The sequence below is a fragment of the Zonotrichia albicollis genome, chromosome Z (genome assembly GCF_047830755.1).
Source record: "Zonotrichia albicollis isolate bZonAlb1 chromosome Z, bZonAlb1.hap1, whole genome shotgun sequence".
In the NCBI taxonomy this organism is placed as follows: Eukaryota; Metazoa; Chordata; class Aves; order Passeriformes; family Passerellidae; genus Zonotrichia; species Zonotrichia albicollis.
This window is the reverse complement of record NC_133860.1, coordinates 87335818-87350596: the sequence shown is the minus strand read 5'-3', so window position 1 is coordinate 87350596 and position 14779 is coordinate 87335818. Positions and strand designations below refer to the sequence as shown.

General features: G+C 45.5%; 1 protein-coding gene across 1 annotated transcript in view; it reads right to left on the bottom strand.

The window, feature by feature from the left end:
- The window catches only part of PAX5 (paired box 5), a 123836-nt gene that overhangs the window by 50119 nt on the left and 58938 nt on the right, over positions 1–14779 (bottom strand). The window contains exon 7 of the mRNA XM_074533206.1: positions 5599–5728. Coding sequence (XP_074389307.1) covers positions 5599–5728 — 130 coding nt within the window. The remainder of the gene's footprint in view (positions 1–5598; positions 5729–14779) is intronic.

Below are 14779 nucleotides of genomic sequence, written 5' to 3'. Positions count from 1 at the left end.
AGAAAGAAGTTCTGGAGTTCACCCAGCCCAGCTAACTTGGCTGTGCAAAAAAGCAGTGTCAAGTCCAAATTCAATACCTAAACTCTAGCCTGTGGAATCAGGGGGTTTCCCCAGACCCGTCCAGCCAGAGTCTGGTTCCTAGAGATGAATCCTCTATCCACAGGCTGAGAATGATCTGTTACCACTTTTCTGGAAGTGATCTGCATACTAGTGCCACCAGTTTTCTTGCTAAAAAAACATGTCCTTTCGGATAGCATTGAGCTAAATTCTGAAATAGATTAGTCTTTAATCCTAGCAAGAGCTCAGCCTGGGATTTTGGAGTAGTGACTTCTTTCCTCCTACTGAAGGCATCAGAATTCATGCAGTTCCATCATCTCACACGTAGATTCAGAAGGGACAAATAATACCTTCCATTCAACAAAACCCTGTCTCATAAATTGCAGTTACATCATGACGGCACAAACAAAGTAGCATGAAGACTCAGCGGGCAGATGAGACTGAGCACTCCTAAGGAAAAACACACTGAGAGGCTAACTGAGCACTGCATTTCACCACAGAACAGTAGAAAGCAATGTCTTTTGGCCTGCATTTATCCCGTTTAAGCAACTGTTTTCCCTAAGTAAAAAACAGAACATTATTCCAGGAATATGGATTGCTAAACATATCCCTGTTACCTGCATTAGCCACAGATCTGTGACACATATGAATAACTAACTACCTGGCACAATGTGTTACAACTAAGATGTTGGATACATCTACAGTAATGAAAAGGTCAGGCTGATCTTCCCAGGGGTGGAGGAGTCTGCTCTATGTTCAGTTCAGCTTCACATCTGGGATCACTTATGTCTAGTGACAGAGTCCAGCAATGCAAGCCAGAGCAGGTAATGGAGATGACAGCCATTGGGAATGTCTCTCCTTCTCCATCTCTTCCAAACAATAAACTGATGCACATCCTGCTCTAGTTCTCTTTTTCTCACCTTTTTGATGCGCATACAAAACAGGCAGGAAAGTCCATGGATTTGGCTCTCCAGAGCCATTGTCTACAAGGCTGACCACAAAAAGAAACCAGGAACATAACACTACAAGCTGTGGCTGCAAATCTGAATGCAGAAGATAAGACATAACTTGTCCATACTTGGCAGAGTCTTGGTCTCCCCTTGCATGTGAGGAAGAGAAGGTGAGCCAAGGGTGACAGAGATGTCCCAGCATGGAAGAAGACCAGGCTCCTCTACTCCATCATCGGCTAGACAAAAAGCTCACTGACAAAACTGTGCCCTGTGACACTTCTTTTAATGGAGTGACACAGAGTTCCCATCACACACCAGTCCAGTAAATGATGCTTCTCTGCCCTGGGGAGAGGTGAGCCTGCTCAACAGCCACTCCTGGCTCTGTAAGAACATACTGACCCTGCTGCTGGACACAGCCAGGCTGCTGCAGGTTCATCAATCCATCCCCAGCGCAGCACTGGAGAGCCATATAAAGATATCAGTTTAACGTGGCTTTACCCTCTCAAAGTGACACCAACCGTGCTGAAATCAGCAAGTCAAAGCAGGAAAAATGCATCTGGAGGTAATTAGTAACAATCACAGGATACTTGGAAACTGCTGACAACAGCAGCAGTGTGCTGGGCCTATGTCATTGGCTTGTAAATGGAGAGAGCCCTTACAGGCTGTGGCAGCATGAAGTGACGGAAAGGTTTTTTTAAACTTACTGTATAATGTATAAATATAATGCATAAAAACAATGCAAAGAAAGCAAATGATTCTCTAATCAGAGATTTTGCTGGCGATTCACAGCACAACAGAGGTGGTGGATGAAGTGGTACTGAGAGTTGTGACTCCATTTCTCCTTAGCAGCAAGTACTAGCATGAGTGTCAATGTTTAAGCAATCCTTTAATTTTCAAGATCTATCCCGTATGTTTGGATGTGCCAGCTGGCTAAGAGAGAGAAATGTTACATTTTCTACAAACAACTGCACAAAGGATCTTTGCCATCTTAAATCTCAGCAATGCTTTGCCATCCACACCACAACCTAGTAACAAGAGCAATGAGAAGCTGTAATCATAGTTCCGTTCTCAGACATATTTCCAACAAATTCTTTTATAATCTTACAGATTTCAGACTGACACCATGAAAGAGACAAAGTTCTCTTCACATCTGGCAGCCTAGACTACTTCAGAACTTCTCAAAAAGATTAAGCTTGAACAGCAGATAAAGACACAAGTGTTCCTGGCTCGAACTCGTGGTTTTCATATTTAAGTTATTTACCCACTTTTCAGCCTTACCAATAGCCCCATTCTGTGTTGAAATATCATGCAGTTGTGTTCACAGCTCTGCTCCACACACACAACCAGAAGAGTTCCCAGTAGAAGAGATGTTTCCCACCAATGCTGCTCTGGATACCATAACTCATGTGGCAATGTTTTAAGCAGCTCTTGGTCTCATTATACTGAAGCTGTTACAAAATTTTTCATAATCTGGAATGTCAACACAGAAGTGAGATCGACCTCAAGGCAATAACAGCACCAAACACAAACTTAGGACATCTGCTGGACTTTTATCCAGTTAACCCTCACTTTTACAGTGGAAAACACACTACCTAGCCTTCTAAAATATGTTGCTCCCAAGGCTTTCAAGTTCATTCTCTGAGTTTGTTGACATACATCACAGGACAGCCTGTATGAAACAAGGAAGAGTGGAAACACTCAAAAAAAATCTAATAAATTAAAAGCAATGCAACTTCCTGAATGTCAAGAGAAGACCAGAGGTAAGGCTGGCCATTCCTCCTCCAGTAAGGAGCAGTTCCCATTGAAAATGCCATCACAGATCTGTGAGGCTTAGGCTCTTCTGAACTGAGGGGAGCAAGGACCAGGAGGTGGTTTGGGCAGGATTTCTCTGATGAATAAGGGCATTACCACTGAAGTGGGGCTGATGCAAAGCTGACCTTTCTCCAGAGATTGTTACCTTATTGATAGCCTATCATCCCCTGCCCATCCCAGCCACAGAACACTAAACCAGTAACTGGATTTTACCACAGCTTTGGTCAGGCCACAGACCACAAAAAAAGCTCTGAGAAGGCAGAATATGTGGTGTTTTTGTAGACATTTGGTGGACCTAGCACTTACAACCACTGTTGTGCACCATTTCCCAGCTCCTGATTTTCAGAGATACCTACCACAGATTAAGGTTCTATGGCAATAGGTCCTAGCAGATAGACAATTTCCTCCACAAACCTATCAAAAGGCATAGGCTTTAGAAGACTCCTGATATGCTCATGTAAATCTACATTTTATGAATGCTGTTGATAGAAAACTCTACAGCACTTTCAAATTAAAGATATAAATACTCAGTGTCTTGAAAACTGTGTTCTGTTGTAGCTGTCACTCTGGCATGTTTAAGACTAAGGCAGGTTTTTTTCTAGAACCTGCTGTTCATAAAGCCCACTCCATATTTTTGAGGAGAACTAGCAAATTTAATATTTGGAACCTTTGCTCAAGTGTAGGTAACATCACAGGGAGAACCTCTGTGAAATCCATATTGAATTCTGCAGCATCACCTCTGTAATAGGTTTTACTCTAACAAATGTGATTAATCAGCTCTCAACACTCTAAGGAAGAAGCAATGTGAGACATGTAAGAAGTGCTTAAACCAGGGTAAAGAAAGAACTACGAGCCAAAATAGCTTTTGGCTGAACCTCATGTTGGCCAGGTGTAAATCCTGGATCAGCAGTGCCTTAGAAGACGACAGAGGCTACAGTTAGGTCTCTCCAAAGCCTTCCTTTCTCCAGCCTGAACAGCCCCAGCTCTGCCAGCCTTTCCTCACAGCAGAGGTGTTCCAGCCCTCTGATCACACAGATGCCTGCTCTGGCCTGGCTGCAGCAGCTCCACGTCCTTCCTGTGCTGGGCCTCAGGGCTGGAAGCAGCTCTGCAGGTGGGGTCTCACCTGAGCGGGGCAGGGGGGCAGAATGCCCACGCTGGGGGCTCAGGCAGCACAGGGGGCTTCTGGCTCCCAGCACACATGGCCAGGGCAGGGACAGCTCTCACCCACCAGCACCCCAAGTTTCTCCTCCCAGGGCTGCTCTGAGTCTGTTTGTCCTCTGGCTGGATCAGTCCTGGGAACAGCCCCACCCCAGGTGCAGCATCATCATCTGCACCACCATCATTTTTAAACTTCATGAGATTCCCATGGGCCACTTCTAGGCATTTTCCAAGTCCCTCTTGGATGGCTCTGTCTTTCAGGGATGTCATGACACTCTCAGCCTGGTGTCACCTGCAAATCTGCTGAGGGTGCCCATGATCCCTCTGTCTGTGTCATTGATGAAGATACTAGATAACGCTGGTTCCAGCACAGACCCCTGATGGACATACAGATATATCTGTATCAATGCTATATCTCCTCACATCTTACAAGCCACACACCTCCAGAAGTCCCTCTTTCTGTCCATCCATCCATCCATCCATCCATCCATCCATCCATCCATCCATCATCCACCCATCCATGCCTAGACACCTTTCTTATCTATGAGTCCAACACTCAAACCATCCATTCAGAACCAGACAGATATTGAAAGAAGTCTCTCCCATCCCACTTCAAGCTACACATGTATTTCTTTCACTCTCTAATCTCTTCTGAATTCTCCTAAACTTTGTCAAAAAAAGTTGAAGACTGATACTTTACTGGATTAAAACCACTTTGTAACAACACCTGTTTTCAAAACTTCTCCTCTGCTGGATGAGATTTTAAGGCATTAAAGACATAGTAATACTTTATAAAAAACAGTATAATCTTCCACAGTAGCTACAAAATAAAGCATTACATCCAATCTTTGTCAAAACAGAGACTATCCAATGAAATTTGCACCAACTGGACACAGAAGTAACACACTGAGCTAACATTCCTATGAAACCCAGAGCCTTAAATTTTAAAAGCCCTCCTTTTTTCTGACTTGCACAACTAATGTGGGATACAATTTAATAATTAGATTACCATTTGGACAATTCCCTCGCAAGCAATGGGGTCAATCCCAAATAAATAGGTGACCAAAGCATTTATCAGACCCTAGCTGTTCCTTAAGTCTTGCTCTACACCTGCTGAATAAATGCACACGATTTGGCATTCCTTGAGCAAACAGCCTTTGGTTTTCATTTAAATGCTCAACTTTAGTGCACGGGTACACTTCAGAAATGGTATAAAATGAGCTTCCAAAATTCAGGCTAGTTTGAACTGTCATAAAAGCTCCATCCAGTCAAATATACCAGGTACATTTATGAAAAATAGCTCCAAAGCCCAAAAGCAGAGGCAAGCATTCTGCTTTTCAGTGATGCGGTGATATTCAAGATGTACTTTGGGGTGGAGGGGCACATCCTTTCCTGAACAAGAGGTATGGAGGCTCCATCTGTCAGCTACAAACATACACAAATGACTTACACAAGCCATTCAGCTCTCTTTCAACAAGAGCTCCTATAAAATCACATTCAAAAAGAGACTTTTTGAGCAAATTACTCCACATATGACACAATTCTGCCATAAAGGACCTCATCATGCAATATGAAGGTACAGACAATTCACACTACTTACCAGTGTTTGAAAATCATTTACCTGTGACAATAGGATAGGACTGAGGCCCAGGAACACTTGCTCCCAAATCTGCTGAAGTGGGGCTGGTTATATTGGCCTTCATGTCATCCAATCCACCAGCTAGTGAGGCCATGGCTGAGTATTCTGTTGCCTGGAAAAAGAAACAAAAGACATTTTAGTTTAAATAAATTCACTAATCAAGAGCTTTTATTTGCCTGTGCCAACAGAAAGTAGATGCAATACAGAACTCAAAAATCCTTTGTTCAGCCAGTGTTAAAGGCACTGCCCATTTACACTGGGCTTTTCAACATTCAAACTGTTCAATAAGCAGGTCTGTGCTTATCACCAGTGTTCTCAGAGAACACAAAAATAGGTTTTCTTTATAAAACCAAAGACAAACTCATTAATATGTAACAAGGCATTCCTGAAAGAGGAAAATTTGTAGATTACCTGCCAAGTACAAGCTACTTTCTTGTTAGGAAAATGGTCATGCCTCTTAACCTCCACACTCTCCACATTTCAGTGCTGGCACTTGAGGGGACATGCACTAATGAGAAGGTGGGAACAGGTTTCCCATTCCCCTTTTCTTAGGAATGTTGCATTTCTTCATCATTACAGGAAAAAGGTATGTATATACAGAGAATTTGCTTAATGGATGCATTTGTAGATAACCGTTTCTAAATCCAAGTTATTTTTAAATAAAGCACCTGACTGTAGTAAGAACACTGTGTCATTTCCAAATAATTTCCTAATCCCATTGCCTGAAAGAGGCTTTTGTAAGCAAGCACAGATCTCAGAAATCAGTGTTTGTGTCCTATAACCCTGTTTAAGTCTCCATTGCTACAGCACTCTATACCCATTGAGGCCAATGCATGTATCTAAAGGATGTATATGCATATGGCACAAAGCTTATCTTCATTTGCCCTTTTCGATGATTTCTTATTGTCAGGATCATTCCCACAAATCCGTGAAGTTTTCTTTCAAAGCTCTCTGTTCCCTGCTATCTGCCCTTTAAGTTTTAGTCCCTCATTTGTGAGACAGCAGTCATGCCCATATCAACTGGAGATTGACTTCAAATAAAGAACTACAGTGGGAACAGGTAAACTGAAGAGCAGCCACTGTGATGCCAGTCTCTAACGAATTCCTGAAGATTAAGTCAATGCAGAAGCTGTGCAGAGGTGAAGAAATGCAGATGAACCCAGGATCACATGGGGGTTTTTGGGTAACCAAAACAAAACTCAGAAAAACACAGAATCCCAGACTGTTTTGGACTGGAAGGTACCTCAAAGACCAACTTATTATATATGCCCTCTACCATGCAGGGACACTTTCCACTAGACCAGGCTGTTCAAGGCCCCATCCAACCAGGCCTTGTACAGCTCCAGGGATGTGACATCAAAATAAGTTAATTTTTTTTCTTAAGGAAACAAAAGCTGATCTGAGTGAATACATCCTCCTCCTTCTGCAAGTTTCTCTGACAACCCAGCACATAATCTGGTACTTGCCACTAACTCAGTACTTCAGCCAGGAATACACGCTGGTATCTCTGTAGCTCAGGTCTCACTCAAACAGAAGGTAATTTACATGGATAATCCTGTATTAACAGTTCTGTGTAATAAACATGTTTTTTCTGCAGACACCATGTGCATGAGTTAGGAGTACAGCCTGTCACATTGAAGGATCCCCCATACAAACCTCTTGCAGATGAGCAAGCTAAACACATTTTACCAGGGACTAGCTGCTGGCCACCCTTGTCCTGCACTCAGTCCATGCATCAGAGTCCTTTGACTTGTCTCCTAGGATCCCACATAACCTTTGCATTAAAGTTGCATTGTTCCTCAGTTCTTTCAGCTCACACTTCCTCCAACACCCTCTGTGGCCTCACTTTTGCCTTGCCATCACTCACCTAGGCCGTTCTGCCTGCCACCACTGCTCCAAGGACTCTCACACCTCTGACTCACTCCCACTTGTGCTCCTGGGAGAGGACAGCCCTGGGAACCTCCCTCCTCTGCAGAGGATGCTGATAACGTCCCAGCCTTCCTTCTCCCTGGAAGTGTAATCAAAGCTCCTTCTTCTCATTCAACACGCCACTATAATGCATTTCTCAGCCTTCCCACACCATTCCATGTTTTCCTGAGCCTCCAGCCCCACCTCTCCCCTATGCAGGGTACATGCACATATGGAAGCACTGCTAGATTTTTTTCTTTCCCCAAAACCCTAATCTGGCAAAACATCACAGAAACAATAGCCCTGCAGAGACATCCCAAGCAGCTGGGGATGCACAAGCATGGATGGGCTGGCAGCACAGCAGAGGAAAAACCTGTCCTTGTGTGCTGCTGTTTGGAATTTCTGGTATCTCTAGAAGAGCACACACAAATCCCTGGGGAGGGATGCCTGAATTCACCCATGTTGCTCTATGAAGACTAGAAAATCTCTTTGGATCCTCTCATGAGGAAGATCCACCCCTTCCAACAGGCAGAGAGTGAATGTGGTTTCCCAATTACAACGTGAGAGCTGCACACATGTAGTTTGGGAGGAAGCACCTAGCTGGAATGGGACCCTTGCCACGGGTCATGTGAGGGGACTGAGGAAGGAGGTGCACATCCAAACTACAAACCCAACTGGAACTAGCCTAAGCCCTCAACTGCAATTCTCAGACACAGGAATACAGAACTCCAAAGCTTGCTTCCCTTCAGGAGTCCAAGGAACTGACCCTGGGAGAAATGGGACCAGAGCTGGGACTTTTAACCCGGAAAGACTGGAAGCACCATGCAAATGAGCCATGAGCAGCCCTCTGACTTTGGAGAAAGTGACCATTTCTAGTGTCAACCAAGCAGCAACCAGACTGTGGCACAGGTAGCCTGTGCTCTTCCACGTCACTGCACCACAGTGAGTTGGTGCAATATACAGGGGCACAGTCCCACACCATGGAACATCTGCAGGAGGGACTGGAAGCATTATGGTTGCTCAGCATAGTGTGGATGGAGAGCCCACAGACAAGCAGCACTGTGGTAGGAAGGAGCTGAAGATGTGCAAAATGGAGATTTGGGGTCCTTCCCTGCTTTTGGTCCCAATAACTTCCTGCAGATGGGAGCTGCAGGAAGTCTTTTGCCATGTCTTTTGCCATGGCCCGGCAACTTTTCCCAGAGGTAAGAATAGCGGGATTGTAAAGGATTTTCTGATTTTAGGGGATTTCACAACTACTTTGCTGTGCCCAGTTCCCTTCTTGGAACGACCATCAGTTAACAGCCACAAGGAGCACGCACTGACCACTGCTTCCAGCACTGAGGCAGAAGTGCAGGATGAAGGGCAGCCCTTCTGACTGCTGACTCCCCTCTCATCATGCATTCCCAGTGGAGGAGCAACCCCATCACATCACATCCACCTCTGCAGTTATAGTTTGCACCACAAAGCTGCGGGGTCAGGGCCAGCACTGGGCTGGCAGAGCGGCAGTGACCAGCACTTGCCTGTGGGCAGAAAAGGAAACACAGTGCTGCCAACAGCAAGGTACTGCAAGAGGTGATGGCCAGCAGAGGCATCTTCTGGCCCTCAAGGAGTGGGGCATCAGGAGTGCAGAGCAGAGAAGCCTTCACCCTAAAACCACACTATGGGTACTGTCCGCAGCTCTCCTCACTCCCATGGAGGGACCAGGACCCTCTAAAACCACCTGAAAAAGCTAAAACCTCTCTTACACTGTGGAGTCACAGTGTTTGGTGTTGAACCACTCATGAGGGGCACAGTGGTGACCCCTCTTCCCATTCCTCCCAGGCAGATCTCTTCCCTTCAGGCATCCCATCTGGAGAGGAGAGGAGAGGAAACCCCAGGGGAAGGCAGCACTCATGGAGCAGCCCCTCACCCCACGGCCTCACTGAGACCCCTCTGCTGAACCCTTCTGCTGACCCTTTCCAAGAGCTTCTCCAGCTAATTGGGGTGGGAGCAGCAGAAGGGATATCTGAGTTGGCTCCTGCACTAGTGTGCTCTCACTGCTGCTGTTGAGAAACAGCCTGGAATGACCATCACGGCCAGGGGTCCCTCCTTGCGCAGCCAGGAAGCCTGACCTTCTGCTTGGTAGGTGAAAAAGCAAGAGGCGGGTGTTCATTACCCTAGAAATTACCTGAAAAATGACTGCCTGCGGTTGTACCACGCACTGTCTCATCAGCATGGAGCACCACTGCCATAGCATGGAGGAGAGAAAACACAGACATGTGAAACGAGGTTTATATAAAAGAGAGACTGAGAAGGACAAACTGAAAGGAGGGGCAAGACCAGATCTTGTATGTTCCCCTGCCCTATCCGACTGTGCTCTGGCTCAGCTCTGGCGGACAGAGCTGGGGGAGTGGCTGCAGTGGTGAGGAGAGGAGTAATCTCTGTGTGCCTATCAGCAGCAGCACAAGTTCTCTTGCAGCAGCAGGGTCTGCACAGTCCCCCCCCATTAGATGCCTCTGCAAAGTGCAAACAGGAAGGTTTCTGCTCTAAGTAAAGTTTTGAATCTACCTCCGTTACAAAAGCATTATTTCTAACTGTTAATCCCTTGGAGTGACGATTGTGATAGGCAAATGGTAAGAGAAAGGGTGCAGGAGAGTTTCATAACTGTTTTCAAACCTGCTACACTACAGTAAAGCAGAGAGGCAGATCACAACCAGCTTCACCCTCCACTTTTTCTGGTGAAGATGAATGAGTGTAACACATCGAAAAGTCAACTTACCCTCTGTGTACAAAAACTGTTTCTTTGATATTAACGTGGGATTTTATCCTAAAGTGTCAGGAAAAGATGGACACACAGCAGGGAACAGCCTGGCCTTTAGGTACCACTGGGGGAATCTCAGGGAGCTACGAGGCTGGAATGAGCCCCGCAGCAGTGCTGCAACCCACAAGGTGTGAGACAAATGCATCCTATTTTCGCCTCATCCCTTTTGTGGGGCACACATCTCACAGTGCTGCTGAAGAGACTGCACCAAGCAAAGACAGAGAAGAGCTGTCTGCTGCACGGGGCAAATGGCCATTAAAATGAGCCGGTTGGGGTCCACTGGGACTTGCACATGTTGCTTTTTTGCGTCTGCTATATATTCCAAATCAGAACACCAGGCAGGCATGAAATAATACCTCTGTGTTCTCCTGCCCCTGGCACAGCTGCCCCCAGGCCCACGGTGCTGCCCAGGATGCAGCAGCAGCAACAGCAGCAGCTCAACAGGAGCTGAGACCATCAGTGCTAGGTGCCAGCTTGGTGTTTCAGGGCTCAGTCTGCCTCCTCACTGACCATGTCTCTGGCTCCTTCCTGATAGAGGTGGTGCATCAAGAGCCTTCATTGCCAAAGAAAACCCTGAGCTCCCTGAAAGGCACAATGTAGTCCCCCAAATCACATCCACCACACCCCCTGGTCATCCCTGATGGCAGCAGCAAGCCAGACCTCACAAGTATTTCCAAGTTACCACATCTTAATATTTTAAAATTAATTAATAAATAGAGGCAAAAGTGGCACATGCCAGGCAGGCTGTCCACAGAAACCCACACAGCAGCCTGAAAGGGAAGAAAGGGAAAAAGGAAAAAAAAGGGAAAAAATTTGTAATGTTAGATATGGTTCGAAGAGTTTAATCCAAAGCAGCTGTAATTAATCTCCCCAGGCTTTCAGAAACCCAGCAGCGCTTGCAGCTGCAGGCACCACTGCTGCTCTGCCTGGAATTTCATGGGAATGGAAAATCCAGCCTAATGCCCTCCTACTCAGCCACCCAAGATATGGGTGGGAAAGGCTACTGGAAACCTATACATCAAAGTCTCACCACTGCTGCCTTCCAACCACCACCCCATTTGATAATTTACATTATATTCCCTGTACTGAGCACTGCTGACACCAAACCCAATCCTACTTTGGAACAAATGTTATTTACATGTCTAACTGAGACCAAACCACAGTTCCTCTTTGTTTTCAGCCACATTGAGCTCATTGCTGTCTCACAGAACATGGAAGTTTGATTTTAACCTTTTTCCCTAAGTTTAAACAGGGTATTTCTGAACCTTCTTTTCACAATACATATATGTTTATAAAAAGTTAACAGCTGTGCTTCATTTTAGCCCAAATCCAATTAGGATTGTACACATCCCCAGACATTCCTTTGAAGGCAGTGAGAATTAGCTTGTGCACCCTGCCATGAACACATTTACCCTCATACTTCAAAATAACTGACCTGTTTTTGACCCAATCTTCACATTATCTGCATAAGGAAACGATATAATACATTTTACATTTCCACAGTACAATTCATAAGTGGGTGCAGATATTCTCAGATTTTCCAAAGGGACACCCAAATCCAATCTAAATGCCAAGAATTTACCTGTTGTTTTTCTTTTATACATATAAATAGCTGCATTTCCATTCACTCTTTGTTTCTCATTTTCATTTTGTTCTAATATCTGCATGTAAATGTCTGAAAATAGCATCTGTAATTGAAGATTATGAAGTATAGCCAGCTCCTGACAGGCTGCTAAGGAAGATGGATTATCCTCATTTTTCTGTAAATTTTGTCAATTTTGGAATTCATAAGCTATCAACACTGATCAAAATGTGACTGCACAGCTGTGTCAGAGCGGACAGCGCAGCACCGGCGCAGCTCCGAGGACAGCTCTCCCCAGCCACTCAAGCCAGGGGCACACTCTGCAGGACTCCTTCCCAGCTGCCTGCACTATCTACATCCCAATCACTCTGCCCCCTCCACCCCTGGAAAAAAAAAAAATCAAATAAATAAGTAAATTGAAAGTACGCAAATTCTCTGGTGCGCCAATTCAGATCACAAAGCACAATTTATTGCATGTTCTCTCTTTTTATTTATCCCTAAGTAGTAAACACGATTTCCATTCAGGGGGTTCGTTATGTTCCACTCCTACCAGACAATCACAGCACACTTGAGGCAATTGTTTAGCCTCTTCCTCTCAATTTTCCCATTACTGGGAGTAAGTACTGTTGGGACTCTTTAATAGCCCGACTGCAGCCCATATCAATAACAGATGAGGTTTAATCGTCCAACACAAAAATTATTTAGGCTCAGTAAGGACATTCAATGTCATTTGCATAATGGCATTTCTATCCTGAGCACCTAACCCATCGTGCATAAACAAGACCCTGGGACCATAAATAATAATAAATCATGACGTCCATGCTCCTCTTGCTATAATAGGAGCCTCTCCATGTAGAAATTATTTCAGCAGGAAACGGGCACTATAATTTTAAAGACATGTGGCACTGCACAGGCCAGTAAATCACACCCATGCGCACAGTCACGCACACACACGTGCCAGTGAGGCTGCCCACAGTGAACAGCAAAACCCCGTGGAGCAGCAGCACACACAACACTGCCCGTGCTGGCTGCTGGATATGTTTTTAATATTGTTTCCTAGTCAGAGGTAGCAGGCTGAACAAAAGCAATGCCTGAGCAGTGTGTGCAGTGCCTGGGCATGTGCTCGATGGACCTGTCAGTCTGCCAAATCCCTGCTGGGCAATCCTTCATGCCTGCCGTCCTTGGATCTCTGGGAAAGAGATGGGAAGAGAGCTCCGACCTGCAGATGCCTCTGTGGGTGTTTTCCAAGCAAGCCCTCCATGGGCCATTGCAGTCCCCAATGCCCAGCAGGCCAGAAACGCCCAGTGGACTCTCTCAGAGTCATTGAGGATTAGAGGAAACACCCTCTAAGATCATTGAGTCCCACTGTTAACACTGCCAAGGCTGCCCCTAAACTATGTCCTCAAGAGCCATAAACTTCCTTTGTTTCCAAAATGAAAACCACGTAAGGCCAGCGCAACAGTGGTAAATGTACACAATGGGCTGAGGTGGCTTTACAGATCTCAGCCTCGCCTCACCACTAACAAGCACCTGGATGAACAGAAACAGCAACACCACCACAGTGCCAAAGCCAACCTCTGTTTCTACCAGGATTTGCTAGTTTCAACATCACATATTTATTCTCAACAACTCCAGCACCTCTCTGTATAACACCAAAAATTGCTGAGTCTCCTGCAGGACACAAAATGATAGGATGACTCACCCAAGCCTCCACCCACCCTCAGCAGCACTGCCCAATCCTGCACAGGCCCTTCATTTCTGTCTCCATGCCAGAGCCTCCCAGTTCAGTTTCTGCTGAGAAAAGCAGAAACTCCACATTTTGTAGAAGCCTGCTCCCAGTTTCAGAGTTGCAACACCAGTGCCTGCAACTGCCCCAACCCCCTCCAGTTTCTTCCCTCCAGTCCTCCTCTCTCCAGCCTTCCTCTTCCTCCCTCAGCTACCCTCTCCTGCTTTCCCTGTAAACTTACATGGGGCATTTCTCTTCTTCCCCTGTTTCCTGCTCTCTCCTCAGCACCTGCCCTTTCCCTGCACCTGTTCTCACCCCAGCACAAACTGAACTTTCTCAGCAGCCTCCACCATCCTATGTGCAACGCTAAAAAGGAGGCACCCAATCAAGAGGTGAGACGCACAACTGAAATAAGCGTAGAACAACCCACCCTGGTGGAAAAGCAGTTTACTTTTTGTAAACCCAGCACAAAATTCAGGCTTTTATGCTGCTAGTTGCTACAAGATATTGTGAAAAAAATGCTGTTTCTCAGGATGGGAACTGGACACTTTCCCTCTCAATACTAACATTTTCCGCCAGAGGAGAAAGGAAAAGGTACAATCCTCGATCATGGTGGTCCCTCTACTTCCACTGAAGCACTAAGCATGACTGTGCAGAAAAGAAAACAGAACCCTCAGCACAGTGAATTATTTCCTCATGGAGAAATATGAATCAGAAATGTGAATGCCCTCTGAGAATGCATGAGGCTGGCACCAATATTGCCAGACCTTCAATCCATCACGCTGATGGCTCTTGACACTTCTTGAGAAGCCTCGTGCAAATTTTCAAGAACACTTGGTATTTGTGTAATGCTTTCACATGAACTACCCAAGTGTGTTTCACAACTGCCATGTGAGAATCCTGTTATAGCATTTTCTGTTTTCCCCCATAGTTTTCCAAATCTTTCCTTTCATTTCTTCGCTTTCACCTGAACTAGAATAGTAAAGGGCCACAGTATTGCAGGCCAGCTTTCAGTACAGTGTGTTTATGGAAAAGACAGAAATCTGAAAGATCTTTTCCAATCTGCATGATTGTGTGGTTCTGTGCCTGGGGAGGTAGGAAACATAGGAAAAAGTAGGATATTAGGGAAAAAAAATATTACGGAAAG